Source organism: Sylvia atricapilla, chromosome 2 (assembly GCF_009819655.1).
Source record: "Sylvia atricapilla isolate bSylAtr1 chromosome 2, bSylAtr1.pri, whole genome shotgun sequence".
Classification (NCBI taxonomy): Eukaryota; Metazoa; Chordata; class Aves; order Passeriformes; family Sylviidae; genus Sylvia; species Sylvia atricapilla.
Window position 1 is genome coordinate 36095865 of NC_089141.1, and position 20893 is coordinate 36116757.

General features: G+C 41.4%; 2 protein-coding genes and 8 non-coding genes across 13 annotated transcripts in view; 1 reads left to right on the top strand and 9 right to left on the bottom strand.

Moving 5' to 3' along the window:
- CEP295 (centrosomal protein 295) overlaps positions 1-6964 on the top strand; it is a 39452-nt gene extending 32488 nt beyond the window's left edge. For all 3 annotated transcript variants that reach the window (XM_066341316.1, XM_066341318.1, XM_066341317.1), the window contains 7 exons: positions 862-1490; positions 2135-2308; positions 3449-3566; positions 4345-4551; positions 5078-5186; positions 5694-5793; positions 6604-6964. In XM_066341316.1, coding sequence (XP_066197413.1) covers positions 862-1490; positions 2135-2308; positions 3449-3566; positions 4345-4551; positions 5078-5186; positions 5694-5793; positions 6604-6651 — 1385 coding nt within the window. In that variant the 3' untranslated portion in view covers positions 6652-6964. The remainder of the gene's footprint in view (positions 1-861; positions 1491-2134; positions 2309-3448; positions 3567-4344; positions 4552-5077; positions 5187-5693; positions 5794-6603) is intronic.
- Positions 6965-8040: 1076 nt separating this feature from the next.
- On the bottom strand, positions 8041-20790 carry TAF1D (TATA-box binding protein associated factor, RNA polymerase I subunit D). Of its 2 annotated transcripts, XM_066341320.1 has the most exons (16): positions 20654-20790; positions 20371-20443; positions 18706-18765; positions 18272-18526; positions 17732-18179; positions 17314-17489; positions 16680-16737; positions 16067-16355; positions 14420-14475; positions 13082-13214; positions 12680-12727; positions 11792-11828; positions 11401-11468; positions 9636-9699; positions 8776-8848; positions 8041-8155 (listed from the first exon to the last, which is right to left on the bottom strand). In XM_066341320.1, the coding sequence occupies exons 4-8, from the start codon at positions 18511-18513 to the stop codon at positions 16200-16202; spliced, it is 1080 nt and encodes a 359-aa protein (XP_066197417.1). In that variant the 5' UTR covers positions 18514-18526; positions 18706-18765; positions 20371-20443; positions 20654-20790; the 3' UTR covers positions 8041-8155; positions 8776-8848; positions 9636-9699; positions 11401-11468; positions 11792-11828; positions 12680-12727; positions 13082-13214; positions 14420-14475; positions 16067-16199. The 2 variants fall into 2 exon arrangements, with proteins under 2 accessions (XP_066197417.1, XP_066197416.1); XM_066341319.1 differs by lacking the exon at positions 18706-18765.
- Positions 8603-8732, bottom strand: LOC136358285 (small nucleolar RNA SNORA25). Its single transcript, XR_010743046.1, has one exon. It is a non-coding gene; the product is annotated as a small nucleolar RNA SNORA25 (small nucleolar RNA).
- LOC136358284 (small nucleolar RNA SNORA8) lies at positions 9853-9992 on the bottom strand. The gene has a single exon (XR_010743045.1). It is a non-coding gene; the product is annotated as a small nucleolar RNA SNORA8 (small nucleolar RNA).
- Positions 10742-10873, bottom strand: LOC136358289 (small nucleolar RNA SNORA18). Its single transcript, XR_010743050.1, has one exon. It is a non-coding gene; the product is annotated as a small nucleolar RNA SNORA18 (small nucleolar RNA).
- On the bottom strand, positions 11552-11624 carry LOC136358282 (small nucleolar RNA Z40). The gene has a single exon (XR_010743043.1). It is a non-coding gene; the product is annotated as a small nucleolar RNA Z40 (small nucleolar RNA).
- On the bottom strand, positions 12317-12448 carry LOC136358287 (small nucleolar RNA SNORA1). Its single transcript, XR_010743048.1, has one exon. It is a non-coding gene; the product is annotated as a small nucleolar RNA SNORA1 (small nucleolar RNA).
- Positions 12851-12989, bottom strand: LOC136358283 (small nucleolar RNA SNORA8). Its single transcript, XR_010743044.1, has one exon. It is a non-coding gene; the product is annotated as a small nucleolar RNA SNORA8 (small nucleolar RNA).
- LOC136358292 (small nucleolar RNA SNORA40) lies at positions 13316-13443 on the bottom strand. The gene has a single exon (XR_010743053.1). It is a non-coding gene; the product is annotated as a small nucleolar RNA SNORA40 (small nucleolar RNA).
- LOC136358295 (small nucleolar RNA SNORD5) lies at positions 14628-14699 on the bottom strand. Its single transcript, XR_010743056.1, has one exon. It is a non-coding gene; the product is annotated as a small nucleolar RNA SNORD5 (small nucleolar RNA).
- Positions 20791-20893: the final 103 nt, after the last annotated feature.

Sequence of the window (20893 nt, forward strand, 5' to 3'; positions counted from 1 at the left end):
AGAACTAAATTTTTTGAAGTTCATTCATTCAGCAGTTAGGACTGTGATACAAAAGCAGAGCAGCATATTCAAGTTGCTGTAATGGATATTATGTTACTTACTCCTTCTGCAGTGATTTGGTTAGCAAAGAAATATCAACTCCGGCTGAAACTGTCCTTTTTCAAGTATTTGTTAATGCATATCCGTTACTTTGTAGTTTGAGTAAGGTAAGGATATTCCAAAAATTAAACAGTAATTTAAACAACGCTGTTGTCTGTTTGGCAGATGCTATTCCACTGAAATGCCTCCTCAGTAATTAATGTTGCTACCCAGTCTTTCTCTTTGCCCAGCCTCTTCTGGGGAAAAATGGTATCTTGACTTCTATGCTCAGATAAAGAAAGATAATTTAGGGTGCAACACTGTACTGTGTAGGAACAGTAGTCTCTGTTGCCATTCTTTCTACTTTGAAGATTTTTCTGGCCAAGTAATGGTATTTTTGACTGTTTTCTGTCCAGTTTAGACACTTTGTTGCAGGCCCAAAAGAGACTCAGAGGACTTCCGTTTACAGAGTGTAAGCTGTAAAATGTTGTGACTTCCATTGTAGTTAGTTGTGTCAGCACCACCACAAAGTTCATTCCTAAACATTCTAAGAAGCAGCAAAAAGTGTTGTTTCTTGAAGTTTTGTGTACAGTGATGGAATAATTTTCTGTAATGTTAATGGTATTATGTTGGAGGAAACTTAAGCAGTTTTTGAAACAAAATGTTTCTTCCTATTTACTAGACTTCTTGTTATGCATTACTGAAAAGTCTCCTTAGAGAGAGACTTAAGGTGGAAATTGTCTTGTTAACAAGGAGTTTGACTTCTGACAATTTTTGAGACAGGATCTGAAGAATCTTTTCACCCACTGCAATTAGACTCGACTCTGAGTGATGACTGTCAGAATGCTGATCAGCCAGGGGATCTTAACACTGTGTCACAGAGACCTTTTGAACAAACCCCTGGAATTAAAAACAGAGGCAATGAGAACTGTATTTCACCTGCAAGTGGATATGAAGAGCTGTCAAGAAGTATGGGATGTATTAGTCTCCAGTGTTCAGTGGAAGATCTGCAGAATGAAAGTCTGATTCACCTGGAAGAGCAAAAATCATTTTATCAGCTAAGTCCTGCACCAGTTAGAGTGGGTGAAACTTTAAAAGAGACCATGTCTTCTAAAAAATTACCTTTGGAGGCTTTTGATAAGAAGAAGCATGTGACGCTTCCTGGAAAATCAATTCATGTCAATGAAGTAAATAAAGCTGTGGAGCTGCATTCTGAATGCAATATGGATGTAAAGGACCCAGATCAAAGCTTTCCAGAAGGACAAGAATCTCTGAGGGTTCTCAGAGAAACCAGCTTGGAACACTCACACATCCATTTGCACACTGTTGTACAACAGAACAGTTCTTTATTCCAAAGACATGAAAAGCATTCTCATCCTGTGCCCAGGAGCTCATGTCGTATTCCAGTCTGGGTGAGTAGAACAGATCTCCAAAAGCAGGGTTTTGTTGTTGCACAAAGTTATCTTAGACCTTTAATATCTGAAAGCTTGGCAAGTGTTGATTTTACAATTCTAATTCCTGTTTCCTGGAGTTTTGCCCTACTCCTTCTTCCAGATTGTAGCACTGAGGTAAGTAGCAGTAGTTTAAATGAGCTGAGTTCCCATTATGTTTGGAGGAGCTGTAGCATCCCTACTGCATCTCCTTCTCTTAGCACCAAGTGGTAGAGCTCATGGAGGGGGTTACATGGCATGGATGCCTCACTGAACATACAGAAGTCTGAAGGAAGTAAATAAATCAAGCAAAGCATAAGCAAACTTAAAGAAATAGTGTTGATGTAGCTTAAAAAAAAAAAAAAAAGCTACCCTAGAACTAAATTATTTAAACTTGTGGCAAGGGGGAGTTTTTGTAAGTGGTTGCTTTGGGTTATTTGTTTCAGTTTTTTGAATTCTGATATATTAAAATTCTTTCTGGATTTCATTTACTGCTTGGAGAAGGTTTTCTTTCTTCTATGTGTTAAAAAGAGCTTCCTTTTTCTGACAGCAGTTGCTGCTATTGCTGAAAATACTGAGTTTTTACTTTTTTTTCCTTACTGATGTCTTGATAATTTATTTTCTAGGAGACTGAGTCAGGGAATGGTATTATGGAAGAACCTGAGCTCACTCTGATAAGCTCCAATGACATCAGTATTGTAGAATCAGACACTGGACTTCCTAACCAAGAGAAAATGAAGGAGGATGCAATGGATAACTCAGCATGTGTGGATCAGTCTGAATGTAAGGTTTTTACTGAGGTGAGCATTATCTAATGTGACTGTTTTGAACTTAGTATTAATCACAATAAGGAGAGGCCCCACTGTAGCAGTTCATCCACTTGTTGGAAAACGAGATGGTTGGGTTCTCCAAGCTTTGTAATTGCTTTGGATCATCTTGGTTTGATGTTGTGTTTTCTAGACAGATAAAATAGATTCTAAATTTGGGGTATTCCTTAAAATCACTACCTTGTCATATTGATCTATTAGAGTTTGGGAAGACTTGCTGCAAAAACCAAAACCATCTTGCTGATGTTTGCAAGACTGAATTATATCTTATTAGATGAAAACTGAACAAAAGGAGAGCATGGAATAAAATGAAAACTACAAACTAAACAGGAAAAAAAAGAAACCCCTCACCTTGTGAGGCTTGAGCCATACCGGGCTGACACAGCAAGTAGAGGCTTATGGGGAAAATGAATCAGCCCTTCATAACTACCATACTTGATTAACCCATGGTGTTCCTTTTGCTGCTTGCTTGTATAAAGCAAAGGCCGTAAATTGCAGAGGGGCTGGGCTGTAATGAGCCAATAGTTTGGCTGCTGAAGCACTCATGTAGAAGCAAGTAATCTGTGTCTGTTAGATCAACAGATTAGATTAAATCACACTAATTGCAAGAGGCATCTAGAGAATTCCTAAACATGTCTAAGGATGGGTTTTTATCAAGTATTTGGTACATGGGTGAGGGGGAGGTTGGCAGCTGGAGGCTGCAGTGCTGCAGTGGGTGTCACCTGCCTCTGGGAAAAGGGGGGAAAAGACAGAGCAGGAAGAGAGTGATGGGAAGAACAGGAGGAAAGGAAAAAAAAACTGGATTTGCAGACTTGTATTAAAAACACGCAATTGAAATCTGGTGGGCAAGAAGTCTTTAACGGATGTTCTGGGTTTTTTTGAGGGTTATTTTTTGTTGGGTTTTTTTTTAAGTTTTAAAATGTTTTTGGAAAAAAGCTTTTTCATACCTATTACCAAGATGCATTTCTGATTTTTCTTTGCATCAGGCATAAAGGCAAAAGCATGTGTTTTATTTGCAGTGGGTCTATGCTAGTGGTACAGTAGTACTGCTTTGCTCAAATTTGTTCTATATTTTAAGCATTTCCAATCCAATCACTGATCCTTTTGAAACAGGAGAGAGAATTTTTACCACTAGCTCCAGATGCAGATTATTCAGCATGCATAAGGTCTGACAGTTCTCCCAAAGCCCAGAGTCCCAACAAGAGTCACTGTCCATCACATCAGAGCGCAGGTAATTATGTGCTACTTGAATACACTGAAGTTGAAAGTGGTTTTATAGTATTAAAATCATCAACAAAATACACCTCTCATTTGGAAAACTTGGAGCTGCTTTTACTTAGGCAAGTGCATCCTGCTGTTCAGGCTTGGTCTGTAGTACCTTTGACCAAGGTTTAGTGTGTGTCACATTGATTTGTCTCTTCCTGGGCCAGATTCTCTCTCATGAAACTTCAGAATCTCTACCCTACACTAATTTGGTGTTGTAATAATTTTATTTTGAAAAAATATGTGTTGTTTTCTGATTCGTTGTCATAGTTTATGTACCTTTGATAATTTCTCAATTTCTGTTAATTCTGTGGCTGCAGGACTTGGGGGACTAAATTATCCTTTTTTTTTTTTTTTTTTTTTTTTTTTTTTTAATAGTCTGGAGTAGTAAAATGCTGACCTTTTTTTTTTTTTTTGTCCAAGATGAAGTGCAGTAATGTGAAGGTGAGGAATTCACAGAACTTAATTCTGTTAGGGACTTGTCAGGTCTTCAATATGTTTTGATACATCCAGATGCTTTTGATGAGTATTTCTCACAGCATCTGTCTGGGCAAACCTGCTGACCATTACTGGATTCCATAGGTCTGAACTGCTGCTGGTTCTGCATCATCATTCAAGGCCATTGTCCTCATGCCTTTTACAAGAGGGCTCAAACTTGGCATTTTAGGGAAAGTACCTTGAAACGCATGACTTACTGCTCATTGTTAACAGTGAGAAATGTGAGGACTTTTTCTTTTTTTTCACAGTGATGCTGCTGGAATTTGCAGCAACACCTGGAAGTTTACAGAAATCTTTTTTAAAAAGAAAGCAGAATTTCATCCAGGAATCTCAGAAAAGAGTAGAAGCAATAAAAAATAAGGAGAGAGGAAACGAAAAGCTGGAAGCAAGAAAGCTTAGAGGAGGAAAATCTGAGAATCTAAGAAGCAGACAGAAGAAGTCTGGTCTTCTCTCTGGTAGGTTTATCTGGGGGCAAAACATAGCATTAGGTATCCCTTCAATTGTTGTTTTATATCGAAGAATAGATTTTATATTTGCTACGTGTTTGCTATTGCAGACTGGGATATTCTTAAACTTGTTTTATCAGGGAGCTTTGTTTCCCCCACTGCCTCTTCAGTGTTGTAAAGGCCCTTACAGGAGCTCTTGATATTTCACAATCGGCCCACCTTTATCATCCTTAGGTGCCTCTGCAAACAACAGCTGCTTCTCACAAAACAGCCACGTTTACATCTCTAGTGCCCGGTCCTGGGGAATTGCAGATTGGCTGTGGAGAGCCATGGGTAAAGCACAGGCAGCAACCTGGAGAGTGAGACTGGGAGGATTTATTTTAACTCAGAATGTCATCTCTATTGCTTCCGTTCTGCTAGCTTGTTTTGGGTTTTGTCATGTCATTTAAAAATCTTTGAAAATCTCTTATGTTTTTGAGGTAGCTGAACTAGAGATTTAAATTTAAGATGTGTTTGGCTTCTTTTTTTCCCCTAGGAAAAAATGGTGCACTTTTCAATCAGTTGAAAAAAGTAGGAGAAGTGAAAGTATCTTCTCCAGAGGATAGGAAGTGTGGAGAAATTGAAATGCATCAGCGTACATCCAGGTATTTCATGAACACAAGGGATAGAAGTTTAATTAAGAAAAACAACCAGAAAAGTAGTTGATCTGTGTTTTGTGAAAGCTGCTGCTCAGTCTGTTCTTCCAGCTGGACCCAGCGCTGCTTAACACTGAGCAGGTGGGGGAGGAGCCAGGTGTGTCTGATTCAGGTACCTGCTGGGAAATGCCCTTGCAGAGGTGGCACTGAGGAAGGTCACTGTGCTGGTGTCACCCTGCTGAGGCAGCTGTGCCACTTAATGTTTGACATGGGAGGAAATTCGATGCCAAGTTCACAGTTGCACTTGGGCACTTAGGAGCAGTAACAGGCAACAAGTGCAGCTCTGAGTGGGGAGGGGGTTTGTTTGATTCAGCTGGAAAAGAATTTGAAGTGACTCTGTAGTCACTTTTCCCAATTGCTAGCAGCTGAGCCATGGCACACCCTTAAGCTTGTTAACCTTCTCCTTCTTTGCCACTGTCTTCCTGCCCACTGATTTTTTTTTTTCTGTTTTCACAGGCTTTATAATCAGCTTGCAGAAGTAAAAATCCGAAATGAAGAAAAAACAAGGCAAGAAACTTACGCTAAAAACAGAGAAAAGGCTAAAGAGTTTCAAAAGGTAATACTTTGCTACAGAATCCTCTTGCCCTTTGGTCTCATTACACTGAGCTTTGAATCAGAGTAATTGAGATGTGGTGTGAATGGAGCTGAAATGGAGACCCTCCAACCAGTCTGGAGGTTAAGTGATGCCATTGGTACATCCCATGTAAGAATTTCCTTGTCAACAACTGAGCTCAAGTTCTCTCTAAAAAGCATGTCTTGCCTCAGGCTGAATTTTTCTATTCAAGGCTGAGCTTGAGCAAAAAGGCCCCAGGTGCTGGACAGTCTGTGGCAAAAGAATGGCACCCTTTTCATTAGTCCAGGCTTGACCAAATTTCTATTTTAAGGCAACATTCTGGGTTTGGTGGTTTCGGGCTGCTTTGGTTACTCGAGGTAGGGTAAGATTCTGCGCATGCCCAGACTTGAAAGGTGCAAGAATCTTGCTGGGGTTTTGATGGCAGCTGCTGTGGAACAGGGTTGAACAATGGCGTGGACTTGTCAATTCCCTCGTTCCCTCGCTGGCCCTGAGGCAACCGAAAGGAAGGAAATGCTTGATAATCCTGGCAGGCTCTGACTACTATGGGGGATCCAGGTCTAATTCCTGCCTTTAGCCCTGACCACCTCACCTGCTTAGTGGTGAAATGAGTTGCTGCTCTTGTTCCATTGCTTTACAGAGCCCATCTTTTAAGAGAAAAATTAACACACCTTCCCCTCTTCCCTGTAATCTGTGGCTGTTTGGAACAGGGGAGGCACTGCACTCACTGCTGCCCAGACCAGGGCAGTCACTTCAGCCTCAGTACTGTAGTCTCAGGGTTTGTTTTAATTGCAGAAAATGCTGGAAAAACTGCGAGCCAAGACGACCTGGAAAGCACCATGACAGAAGACTGAGCAATAAGGACATGTGGTATTGGTACCATCCAGGCCACTGAGGGTGCAGCCTCAGTGCTCAATTGTGAAGCCACTTGGGAACACTCAGCTTAAAGCTGTAGGAAAAGAGGGAGTACCTCAAACCACTGCAGTCCCCTGTTCAGAACCCACCACAGCAGATGGACTGTGCTGCTTTCTTCATTGTTTGTCTCAGATTTGAGTTACTGGCCTGAAAGGCCTTTTTAAAATATTTTAAAGAGGTCATAAGTTCTGTAATATACATGTAAAAAATATTTTCAAATAAAGTTCTAAGGTTATTTGAATCCTTGGATGTCAGGACATTTCTTTGGTAAAGATGGTTTTTAATCTGTTCTTTGCACTGTGATTTAAGATTAGAAATATGCCTTCTGTGTACATCTTAAAGCACTTTACTGGGAGAATTAAAAATCTTAACACTATTGCTTTTTCTAAAGACGTTTTCTATCCGTTTTTTGAGCTAAACACATTATCAGGACAAATTCAAAGGTCCACTTTTGCTGTAAACTTAGTTATTAACAGATGCAGTACCAAGGGCTTTTCATTACTGCTCATTTTGGTTTAAATGCACCCAGCAAATCATGGAGTGGTTAGGTGTGGGGAAGACATTTTTAAAGATCCTCTGCTCCAATCCCCTATCAGTGCTCAAGCCTCTATATAGATCTTCCCTGGAGCCTTCTGTGCTCCAGGCTGACGCCTGCACAGGAGGTGCTCCAGTCCTGTGCTCATTTTTGCAGCCTCCTCTAAATCTGCTCCATGGGAACTCTTACAAAGCTATATTTGATGAATTAACTCTACACTGCTTTTCACTTATCTCCTTCTGTCTGCTGCAGTTGCATGTACTGCAGCAGCAAACCATAAGCCAGAACCAGTTTGGAAAACTCCATGGAGTAAGGTGGAGGCCATTTGCAATTCTGGGATGACCAGTCGAGCATGGAGAGTCTTAACTTCACCATGGCAATTCTGCAAGGGGTGCTCATACATATCAATATTCTTGTTCCTCTCTGAGTATCCAGAAACCAAGCCTGCATTCTGCTACCAGGAACTCACAGGTGACTTAACAGCTCTCAAAATTTCCTCAACCCTTTGCTGACTTTTCGGTGCAGCAACAGGAAATATCCCCAAGCTGCAGCCCAGAGCCCCAAACTTAAATGCTGTGATATTCTGTACAGAATAAACATCTGTCCAAGGCTTTGGTGCAGTTGGGTTCAGTGACAGGGAAAGCCACTGATAAAGCCACTTCCAGTCACCTCTACTCTCAGTTTAGCTGGGCCTGCACTAACACTCATCAGGCACCTTCACCACAGCTCCCAGGGGCGCAAGAGGTGAGTCACAACATGCACTACTGCACTGGACAAAGCAGTAATAAGTTAAAATGTTTAATTCCAAAACACTGCAATAAACACTCTAGAGAAGATTCTTTATTTGGAACAGCTGTGCAGTTCTTTGCAGCAGGCTTGCAGCAACATCACCAGGATCTAAGACAGGAAAAATATTTTATTAGCTCTTTCAGTCCAAATAAAAACAACTTTTCTAATATCCAATCTAAACTTCTCCTGGCACAACTTGATGTCATGTCTCATCCTGTTTGTTAACTGGCAGAACAACCTCCACCTCACTACAAGCTCCTTTTAAGGTGGTTGTCCAAAGCAGAAGGTTCCTCCTCCAGGCTAAACATCCCCTGCCCCCGCCGCTCATCCAGCTGGTGCTCCAGAGCCTTCCTCAGCTCTACTGCCCTTCTCTGGACACAAGCAGCAACTGGGCTACACAACTACTCAAACCACAACTGTAGCAACCCTGTCCCCTGCTGCAAGTTCTTGCTTCAGAGTGGAACTCAGCAGCCTCTCCTCCACAACAGTTTCAAATAACCCAAAGGCAGCAGGACAAGGCCCTTTTTCAGCCCAGGAGGCCCAACTACACGAGGTGTTATCTCCTCACAAATAGACCATAGCACACATGGAGTGGCCACAGCATCCTGCAGAGGATTTCAATATGCGGTCACCGCGTTAAGAGCTGCTGGTTTTTCAGCCATGCAAACCCTCTTTGAAGTGACCTTCAATTTTCTTACAGCATCAGCCTTTTTGGTAAGCGCCCTGACCTTTACAGGCACTTTGGTAGCTCCCACGTAGTATTTCTCATCCCTCTGACAGGCAGCAACTTGGTGGCAGTCCCTAAAGATTTAAAAAGTCAGGTTTGGTTAGTACAGGGGGAAAGTGCACCTTGGGTGTGAATTGCACAGAACAGCCTTTGTCTCCCTTTTTCTGCTTCTTGTTCCAAAGAACCATCCTCTCAGCAGGAGCTCTGCAATCCAATCTACAAATCTCTCAACTGGAACTTTTGTCCCCTTGTAGCTTAAGCATTGAAGGTGCCCATGGATTCATCCCTACACCTCAGCAGAACTCACTCCTAAAAGCAGAAAGGAATATTGTGTCCTTGACATTTATTCCCAGCAGACTTGATGCCACATTGTGCAGCAACACAGGAGTCTGGTGGATTTGCTTTATGGTCATGTCCACAGCTCACCAGAAACAGGAACATCCCAGCAGCCTTGGTAATGACCAGATATTCCTCTCACTGTTATGGGACTTCACTTAATAACCCAGCTGCCAGTCTTTTCCAGTGAAGGACAAATTAATCCTGCCAATACAAGCCTGAAATATGGCACAAGCTCCAAGTACTGAGGAACTGCTCACAACCAGCAGCAGTCTATTTAACTACAAACAGCTGCGCAACTGTGACAGCAATTTCAAGTATGTATACACACACAAGAATGACTCACATATGAATGATCTGCTCAGATATTGCCAAGATCTGCAGTGGTCACTACCCAGTAATCTGGTACTACACAGCTATTTCTACACTTAGTTCTACAATGGTTTAGTAGTCCCCATGTTTACAGTCACACAAAGCTAACACACCAACTCTGAAATAGTATGGAACTAGTAACTGAATGCTTACCTGTCAAACAGATTGCTTCCTTTTTAACTCAGGGTAGTTCACTTCTTTCTGTGTCCTGAAGCACCTGTTAGAAAGAATGGAATGCACTTGCTGACTTCCAGAGGCCAGTAGCCAGCTTTCACACAGATAATCAAAATGAAGACAAAGGCAAACATCTATTTTCATTTGTTACATGAAAATAGAAATTAAGTACACTGAAATCCCCTAACAGATTCAAGGCTGTTTCAGCAAAAATACCAGGTTTAACAAGCATAGCAGAATGAACACCAAGGATGCCAAATGCTGCACTGGTGTAGCACTGCTTTTTAAATATTCCACCAGGAAAGGCTGCTGGCTGCAGGTACTGTAACACCTGCAACAGCTACAGACCTTCAACCACAACAACTCATTTTACATTTGAGCTTCTGGCATGCACCAGTGGGCATCGGGGAGCAAAAGGAACTCTTCACAAAACTGCCATGCAGCTGAGAGGGAGAAACAGACTAACATGAACAGCAGCTTCAGAAGTCTCCTATGTGAAGATTCATACTTTTTCCATAATACTTTGCTTCTTTTACTTTGAACTCTTCATTCTACAGAACAGAATCCAAGGATTTCAACAGTACAGCAATAAACTGGCTGAGCTGCTCAGAAACTAACTCTTTAAACCCCATACCTGAAGAAATAACCCAAATATTGCTGCTCAGCATGAAACTGTGGAGCAGCTCTCGATAAAAAAAAAAAAAAAATAATGCAGCAAGTTTATGAAGTTACTTCCTAACAGACATCACAGTGCTGTCTCTTCTTACCTATAGCCACTGAAAAAGAAAAAATCACTCCTGCATGATATTTAAGGGGGAATAGACTGTTTTAAGCCATCCAGAAAACAAGAAACAAAAAACCTGTGTTGTAAGTCAGGTGCCTACACAAAAACCTGGGCAAAAGAATAAGTGCAGCCCATGTAATTCAGAATCTCAGCTGAACCTGAAGTCCCAGAACACACTGACTTTTGAATCCAACCAAGCTTTTCCACTTTTGAATTACTTCTTGTTTTGTATTCCAGGCATGTTCCAGTACACCTGAAGGAGAACACTGAGCATCCCCATTCCTTGGATTCTACTCTTAAGATCTGTCTTGCAGTTTTATCCCACAGAGCTAACAGGTAGTTAAGTGGGTAAAGCCAAACCACAAGTTTATTCTGTGAGGCGTTTCCAACGACATGAACCTACAGAAAAGATCCCATCGGGATAGACCTCAACACTCCTGGTACTATCAATTAACACAAGAGATAAATAAAAATCAAGGAGATAGGAAAGGTATCTGGTACAGATCCCAGCAAGTGTCATTTTATGTTGTTTCGAGGCATTTGGGGGAAGGAAGGTAAATGATACACTAGCACCTCCTTCATATTAGCAAGTTTTTAATTACAAGTTAACTGAGAGGCAAACATCAAAGGGATTTAACTACAGAACTCTGCAGAATCCTCCCTTATAAATTTCCTACTAAGTGGAACTTACTGGTCCACACAGAACAATCAGTTTAAGCACTTAACCTGTTCACCTTAGTTATGACTGAGGAATTTATATGAATATTCCTTGGGCAAACTAAAGTTACAATAAATTCTTCCCTTAACAGAATGAATGATCCATTTAGATATACTGGTGTAATGTTGAAAACAGCCCCTGAAACCTTCACAAATAAGCTTGGTCTGAGAGACTTCTGGCTTACTGACAACTCAGCTGCTCAGTCATTAATGTATAGGCAGAACATCAGATGTCACACTGACCCTCGAAGCAGCTTCAGACTTCTGTGAAAACAGCATCCTGCATTTCTTATTTCACTTTCTCCAAGTACCTGCCACCAGAAAAAACAAGTAATATTACAAACCAGCATGTATGTGCATACAAATCAGCAGAACCTCCAACAGCACTGAGTAGATTTGTTCAGAAAGGCTCTTCTCACTCACTCTCTTCAGAGCAGTTGAACATTTTGCCAATCATCACAACAATTTTCTCACAGCATTCTCAAGTTTGGGGAAGATAAGCTCTCATGTTTTATGGAACAACACTGCATTTTCTGAGTAAGAAAGGAGCAGCAGTATAACCAGCTCATCAAGTGAAAGACAGGTGGCTGACCTGAAACAGCCAAGGGTAAAAAAAACAGTCACACAAACTTACCAAGCTGCTAGTTCAGACTGGACTTCAGGTGCACTTCCTAAAAGAAAGTAAATTGTTGTTTTTAAGTAATACTTTCAAGTCACCTCAGTATTTTAGCAGCTCATCAAGACTTGTGTGCTTTTATCTCAGTATGAAGCCAGGCAGACAGTCCAGTCACACTGGCTGAATGCTGATGACACAACAATATATTTAATCTGCAATCAAACTACAGCCCAGTTTATCACACAACTACCAGCAAGGTCTATCTGCAGTTGAAAGAAACTGGAGCACTGTGCCACAGAAGGTAAAACTACTAAGGGAGTTACCTCACAAAGAAAGCATGGAAGAGACCATTTTAAGACACCTTAAAAATATGCTTTTTAATAAACCTTCTACAAGAATTCTGCACTGGAAGTGTTTTTTCCTCTACCTGCAAATAATACATAGAATAGAATGCAGAATTGAGGCACATCAACTCAAATTTATCTTAAGATTTCATAGTAGCTGCATTTTTAAGTATGTTTGCAGAACTGTCCCACTAAGTGAACTTGTTACAGGTCTCATTGTCACCACTGCAATTAAGTGTACAGTGAGGAAAGCAAAACCTGTTACTCTTCTAGCCACGTTTTCCAATTCAGACACACAGCAGGTTGTGTCCAGTTGCTGAAGAACGAGGCATAAAAACTCCACAATGTCTTTAGAATAGCTTGGTTTTCAAGCCTAGCCAGGTAACTTGGAAAGAAATCTTCTCTAGTGGTCATCTGGAACTTGGATTTGTGTTTCAAAATGGAATACTTTTTTTTTTTTTTTCTCAAAAGGCAGCCAAGAACTTAAAGCTTGAGCTTTTACCTTCATACACTACCTCTACCTAGGAAAAAAACAAAAACCAACTGTTTCCTCTATACTTACACTTGAGTAGAGGCTTTCCACTCTGTTCCACACGTCACAGGAATGCCCCTTTAAGATAAAAAAACATTTTGGAACAAGGTCAATAGTTTAACTACACTTTTATCCTATATTGATTTAGCAGATTTTTGATGTTGTATTTGAAAAGCCTCCCACTAAGAAAACACTAAATCTACTTGTTTCAACAGAAATACCAAGTTTAACCAGCACATCTGCATGGAAACCAACGATGCCAGCTGTTGAAATACTGTAGCACTGCTCTTTGAACACCCCATCAGGAAGACACTGCTGGGTGCAGATACCATACAGTGCACAAATTAGTCTGATTACTTGCTGTGGAAATAGCACTAGACTGAAGAAATCCAGTAGTCTTATGCTGAAGCTCAGAAGAAACACAAAGCTCACCTCTTTTGCTACCATGTTGCACAGATGTCCACTTTAATAATGGATTTGGGAATCAGAAGGTCAGCAAACAGCCATAAGAATTCAAGAGATCCCCAAGAAGTTACAACTGCTGCTGCAGTGCGAGCATGCTCATCTGCAAAGATACAAACAAACTACATTTCTGAAAATTTAGAACACCAAAGTCTAGATTGATCACCATTCCAATGAATGATTGCTATTGGAGGCCATGCAAATATTGTCCCTTCATAAATGTAACACAACTAATATAATTATCAGCTGTGGGTTGCAGAAGAAGGGTTTTTTCTAAGCACTAGGTTCCAGGTATTTTGTCTACGGCAAAAGACAAAACCTGATCAAGTGCTGGAACAGACATTTATTATTTTACTATTTCTGAGACAGCATTCGAAGCTACCTCCCAACTGACTATATACTTAAGTGTTAGCAGTAGAAGCTGAGAGCTACCACACTTTCCAGTTCTAGAGACAGCTTGAACCAAGGTAATTGTGATGAGCTCAGAGTCACATACTCTCCACAGAAAAACTCCCCCTGTGCCAACCTGATGTGCTTCCTAGTGCACTCCTCTCCTCACAGCAACTGCCAAGTGAGAAGTGTCTCTTCCTATCCTCTTACACAAGAATGTTTTTTAAGGTTTCAGTACTTGCCCATCCTCAGCAAATTGTTTTCTCATGTCAAAGGGATTCTCCTATGCTGTATCCTCAAAAGGTGCTTTCTTCCATGCTATTTCCTACACTTCCAAAGCCATGCAAACTTGGTAACATCCCACAGTTCAATGTACATTCACAGCCATGTACAGTGAAGACTACCAGCTGCTCTCTGCTGTTCCTCCTGTTCTTGCAAGGGCTATGATTCAAGATGAAACTTTACCACAGGGAAGCCACCAGAAGCTGCAGCTGTGTGATATACCCTGGTACAGAAAGTGTGGATGAGGCACCACAAAGACACTGATGGGAAAGTAGTTCCTCAACATCTTCAGCAGAGAGAATTCCCAGCAGTGTTGTCCAAATCAAATCAGATGAACTTTTCCTGCAGCACTCGACATCAGGTAAAACTTGTTTTTTAACAAAAACTGCAATTTTATGTATTCAAAAACTCAAGTTTTTGTTTCAAGAGAGGCTACAGACTAATTCTGGTCAGACTGCTGAAAGGTATGTAGCACTGAACTCACACCTTGGAAGCTTCACACACAGAAGCTGCTCAGCTGTGGAGTACTGTAACGTATTTATTTTACCTACAGAACACCGCTTCTTCAAAACCTTTTGTGAAATAATGCAGAAGCAGCTACCTGAAGGAAACAAAACCACCCAAGTAACAGCTTACCTTGTGCAGCAAGAAAACCAAGAGGTGTTTTATCTTCCAAAAGCAACAAAAACAAGCTAGAAGGGAAAGAGAAGCAAAATGCTAAGAACTGTCATATACAGTCAAATAACTGAAAATTCCTGAAGTCAAACCTAGATTTCAGCAATAAATTTAACAGCTGTAATAAGCTTCATGTGTTTATCCAGATTTTCATGTATATTTATCCAGTTCTAATCAGAATTGAAATTTAGTTAATTTTTGAGTCACTCAGCAGTTGAACAGCCAAATTCATCACATGAACTGCAGAATGAGCAGGACTCCACATATCTCTCACTATGGCCTACCAAGCAAGATCCCCACTCCCAGATCCAGGATGAGTCTTTTAAGCCATTAAGTATGTCTCAGAGAGACAACCAAAAGTTACATTTAACCATTAATTCTGGACCAGTTTTAGTTGTGATCTTTAAATGCTGAAAGAGTAACTTCTGCAGTCCTAGAGCTCTCAAGCTGCATTTGGGAAACTTCCTTTACAAAAGCTTGGGACCTTAACTCAAGCATGTAAATAACACAGCTTGACTCGCTCTTAATACTGAGCACCTACTGCTCAGACTATCAGCTGCACTTGAAGGAAATTTAGCCAGCAGACAAAGCTTTTTTCTGACAATAAGCTTGTTCAGCAGATTACTTTTACATCCTGAACAGCTGTCAGCTGCTGACAGCAGTTGGTTAAAAGCACCTGAGTGAGGCTGTGAGGTGACTTTTACATCTTGTTGATACACAAGTGGACATTTTAAACATTTATTACTTTAGCTACCAAAACTGCTGCAGTAGGACTCAGTGATATTCAGACCACTTCTAAACATTAGCCATGTTTTCTACTGACTAAAACACCTTTGAGAAGAATATTTGCAGTTGGGACTTGGCAAGTACTGATAAGAAAGAGTTTTTAGCCTCTGCTAAGGCATGTTCACATGAGAAGCCATTCTGGACAGAGAAGGGCGAGAGGGGAAAAATAATTTTTAACATAAGATTCACTGTACTGCTACAGATTATACTTACAACTTCAGATAATTGTATTACATTAAGGAGCAGGGAATTAGTTTTCTGAGATGCTATTCCACATGGAATAGACAACCTCCATCATACAAAATTGATCATTCAAATGCATTAACTACATTTTGCAGTAGGCTTTTGTCAAAGTTGACAAACCACTTCTGCATTTTTATTGTTGGCACCTGACCTGCATTAAGCTTCAATTTTATCTTCAATCCTTTAACCTTTAAACCTGCAGCTTTAAGACAGAAAAACAATCTCTCAAGGACCACCCACAAAGAAGTCAGCTATGAAAGAAAGGCATCTAAACTGCACTTTTAACTTGAGCATACAGATGTGCGCATGCTTTTCTATATACACATACTTTTCTGTCCTGTGCTGTTGTTCCCTTACAATATTTGGAATTTATCTTCCCATTTTTAATTATGTAAATTCTACGATTCATTGGTTAACAGAAGTCAGGTTACAGAAGCCAGAATTTCACCAAGACTGTCAGCCACTGAACCAGGAATACACTCTTGATAGAAAACAGCAGAGAAGACACTTAAACATTTAGCATGAAGACAAGTTATTCTGTTTTTCTAACTGTCTCAGACACAAACCAAATATACTCACAGTAAGCCAAATGTGCCCAGGCAGCTGGGTGGAGAGCTCAACACTGACTGCAGATTAATGTTTTTAAACTAAACAGGTGATGAAAGAGGTATCTGAAAAACAGCCACTGCCACCTCATGTGTCCATCTGCTGCTCAACGAGGTGAGCCTTGCAGAGGCACAGAGTTGTCTTCAGCACCATCCTCTTCATCCACTATTTCAATCACTGCAGGTGGTTTTGCACTTTTTCTTCCTGGCTTTGATTTCTTTTTACGGGGAATTGTGCTGCTTAGAATGAAAGAGCTGTTCTCCTAAGGAAATGAAAGACAGAAGTAGTCACAAGCCTTGTTTTGAGATACTTGAAATATAAGATTTTAGTAGTAGATTTGCAGATTTTAAGAACTCTACAGAGAACTGCAGAATTCCTATACATTCCAGCATTCCACTGAAGAAAAGTCACTGAAGAAAAGTCAGACTATTAATGTCCTCCTGCATTATCAGATCAGGATCCACAGAGGTCACAGTTAACTCTTGATCTAATCTCAAGAACTAAACATTGAAGATATAACTACTGATTCTTTAACTTTGGAACAGAAATGCTAGAGTACTTCTGAAGTTAAGGAGTTCTTACTTACCACTACTCTGGCATCCAGGTGTTCCTGAGTATCAGAATTCAAGCTGTCCTCACCATCACTGAAATAAAAAAAAAAAAAAAAAAAAATCAATCTGTGTACTTTTATAGTACCTTAACATGTGTAAGCTACAAGCCCTGAAGTGAACAGCAGCTGAAAGACAGCATTGTATCTTTACACGGTCTTTTAGGCTTTCTAAAGGTTATGAGTGTATTTACAATAGCAAGTATTCTTGCTGGTTTACGGGTCTTTTTATTGCACTAAGCTGATTGCTTGACCTGAAGACCAAAAACGACTCTGGTTTTTAATAATGTAAAAAGGTATTTAAAATTATCCTTTAGCTTTCTTTTAGAACACTGTACTTTATTTGGGATAGCATTAAAGGAATGCATTTCAGGAAATACTTTATTTTAATTTATACTAACAATAATTAGTCTTCTGATCAAATTAAAAATACTTCCTTTTGTGAGAACTTTAAAGTCACATTTACAAACACAGAACCCCAAGTATAAAGAGTGCTTTGTTCCCAAAATTAACAATGCTTTCATAGGTTAAAAGGAGAGGAGAACAACTGAACTTGATACACACAGATATTTATGTTAGTTAAGCACAAAAGAGCAAGGAAATATGAACTTACTCTGCTTCCTGAATAGGGGAAATGGGGCCTTCATCATCTAAGTATTTGTGTTTCCGTAACACCACGCACTCTTCTTCTAAGTCATCACTGGCCTGAAGGGCTTGTAAAGCTTTTTTAAGATGTTCTTCGTATTTAAGCATGTTAATATACTTGAAATATCCCTTTGCAGCTGCTTGCTGTACAAAAAAATACTCAGGTAAGATCTTAAAAATACCACTATCCAGCATTTACATTATGAACTGAGTTGTAGCATTTATCAACATCTATATATATTCTTGCTTTGCCTTAAAATGTACTAAACCTACAACATCAAGTGTCCTATTTCAATGTTTTATTCTAGTAGAAGCACAATATAGCTCATTTCAATTCACAATTTTTAAACTAAGAAAGTATTTATCCAACAAAACAAAGGACTTACTTCATAGCCAAGAACCATCTTTAAGGGAATATGTTTCTCTCCATAGTGTTTTTCAACAAAAGGGAACTGAAAACCTCTGTCTAGAAGCCGCCTCTTTTGCTCCTGAGGCGAGGCTGTCAGTGGGGGCCTCCCTGTGGGCATATGTGTCCTCTCATACTTTTTCTTTTTCTTCTTCTGTGCCCGATGATTGAATTTTCGATGTGCAGCTGCTTTGAACTTCCTTCCCCTGAAGTGATAGGCAAAAATGGCCTTCAAATTGAGTTTGGACTTCTGCTGCTTGGAAACTTCCAATGATTTCCCTGGACTTTGGGGAGACAGAGAAGAATCTGAGGAGCTTTCATTGTCAGGTAGTCCTGCAACAGATTCAGTTTGGTGCCTTGAAGATTGAGATCTCCTTTTCCGCTTTGAAGGTGCAATGGAGCACTCAGGATGAGCAGCAGAGACATCGCTGAAGAAGAAAAAAGTATCCACTTTCAAAAGAAGGTACACTTTTATGATACATTACACAGGAAAAATTCTGAACTAGACATAAAAACTCACATTTCTGAATCACTGCTGATCAGTAAAACCTCATCTGAAGCTGCTGATGATTTACACATGCTGTTAGGACGATGTGAAGACTCCCCAGGAGCAGCTGCCTTCTGCCTTGACTGGGAATGTTCTGTTCCTGTATTCCTTTGCCATGAATACACCACCTCAGACGGCTCCTGCTGATGACTGATCAGCTCTTGGGCATCAGGGTAATCAGAGCCAGAAGCCTGGGGTTCATCTGTATCAGTCATGTTTCAGTTTGCTCTAAAAAGCAATGAGAATACAAGAAACTAAAAAAAACAGGTAACAAACTTTCTTCTACTCCTCTCATAATCACAGGGTGAATTTACAAGATCAATCTTGAGCAAACTTGAGCAGAGATTTTCCTATGAACCATGACTAGTTATATTCTTCATACTAACATTTAAGCCACAGCCACTCACCTAAAGATATTCACAGCATAACAGAGATCTGAAAATTTTTTAGTCTTTTTAGTCCAGCTCCTGCCCAAAGGAAGGCAAACTTCAGCAGTGCAACAGATTGTTCAGAGACTTACTGAGATGAATTCTAAGTATTCTAACCCTCTCCCTACTAGGGCTAAGTTTTCCTACAAATAAGCACACATACAAGTACCCAATGCCTTATTTTACTTGTAAGGATATTGCAGTTTTAAGACGTATATCAATACTTACTTCCCTGTGGTTAAAAACCTTTAAATTAATCCAAGACAGTGTCATCATAAGAAGCAATGCCACCTTTCTTCTTTTGTAAGCTGTAAGATACCTAAAATCTCCTGCTCTTAACAATCCATCACCTTTTGTTTACTAGTTATTAACTATCATAGAGACCAGCCCCAGAACTAAAATGTTAATTTTCACTTGAATCTACAAGTCAACACAATCCAAATCTTCAGTGGCTATACAAAATGGACTGGAACATATAGCAAAGGCACCTGGTTTTCCTCTGTAATAGCCTAAGTTATTTTACCTGCTTGTCAAGTCATTTACTGGCCTTGTAGACCTCTGTTTTTCTAATTTTACTGTGTTTTTTTAGAATTTTACAAATTCATCATCATACCAAACAAGATTTCAAATGTAATTACACACACTTCAGCATCTGGAGACACTATAACAGAAGTTATCCAATGTCCTCACAACCTACAGCAGATCAATCTGAGGGCACATGCATGTCAACCAAAGGATCAGGCCCAGCCAGCATGAATTTAGGAAAGGTAGGTCCCACCTGACCCACCTGATCTCCTTCTATGACCAAGTACCCTCTTAGTGGATTAAGCAAAGGCTGTGGATGTTGTCTGTCTGCATTTCATTAAAGCTCTGCACACCATTTCTCACAGCATTCTCCTGGAGAAACTGGCTGCTCATGGCTTGGCTGGTGCACTGTTCATTGCATTAAAAACTTGATGGATGATTGGGCCCTGAGAGTGGTGCTGAATGGAGTTACATCCAGCTGGTAGCTGCTCTTAAGTGATGTTCCAGGGATCAGTGCTGGGGCCAGACCAGTTTAATGTCTTCACTGAAGACCTCAAAAACTGGTTTAAGTGCACTCTCATTTTGTTTGCAGGACACCAAGTTTGGTGGGAATGTTGATCTGCTGGAGGGCTCTGTAGAGGTGTCTGCACAGACTGGATGGATGGACTGAAGCCAAATTAGTGAGTTTAACAAGGCAAAGTGCCGGGTTCTGCACTTGGGTCACAGCACAAAAAGACCTGGGGGTGCTGGTCAACAGCAGCGTAACATGATCCAGGTGTGCCCAGGTGGCCAAGAAGGCAAATGACATCCTGGCCTGGATCAGCCACAGTGTGGCCAGCAGGATCAGGGCAGGGACCGTCCCCCTGTACTGGGCACTGCTGAGGCCACTTCAAATCCTGTGGTCAGTTCTGGGCCCCTCCCTGCAAGACGCAAACTCATGAATTCAATAGATTCACTATGCCCATGCGGACACGCTGCTAACACTGATTCACCCACGGCCTGAACCTGAACCACGGTCCACCCACAAACACAATACCCAGAAACAAAATCAGGCAACGCCAGAGCCGGGACAGAGGCAGCAGTGCCACTCTGACCGCACAGGTCCCGCCTAGTACTCACAGGTCGCAGCTCAGCATCCTTCGCGGCCTCTGCCGCAGCTCCGGCCTGGTGCGCTGGCACAGCATGCGGATCCCTTAGGGAAGAAAAACATCCATCTAAACTCGCTGAAGAACCCGACAAAGGCGCCAGGCACACCCTGAGCTTGCCCCCTCGCCAGCCTCGGCTGCCAGCAGCGCGCTGGGAGCAGCGCCACAGGAAGGCATTTCGAACGCGGGCACGCACCCGAGTCAGCACGGGCCGGGGACAGCCCGCCGGCACCGCTCCCGCGGGGCCCATCACCCACCGCCTTAACACGCCCCAGTCCTCAGGGCACGACTCCACACCGTGCGGATTGTCCCTGCACCCCCGGTGCCGCGGTCACGGGCCCCAGCAGCGCGGATGGCGGCGGATCCACCCGGGCACACCTACCGCACCGCCCGCTGCCCGGCCGCAAAGGGCGCACAATGGCCGCCCCGCACCTTAAATAGCCCCGGGCGCTCGCGAGAGGCGCGCGGGCCGACGGGAAGGAGGGAAGGCGGGAGTG

Coding starts and splice junctions, on each gene's coding strand:
- TAF1D (XM_066341319.1), bottom strand. CDS start 18,513: ATGACTGATACAGATGAACCCCAGGCTTCTGGCTCTGATTACCCTGAT. Junction 18,180..18,271: donor ATCAGCAGTGATTCAGAAAT/GTGAGTTTTTAT, acceptor TTTCTTCTTCAG/CGATGTCTCTGCTGCTCATC. Junction 16,738..17,313: donor TCCCCTATTCAGGAAGCAGA/GTAAGTTCATAT, acceptor TTTTTATTTCAG/TGATGGTGAGGACAGCTTGA.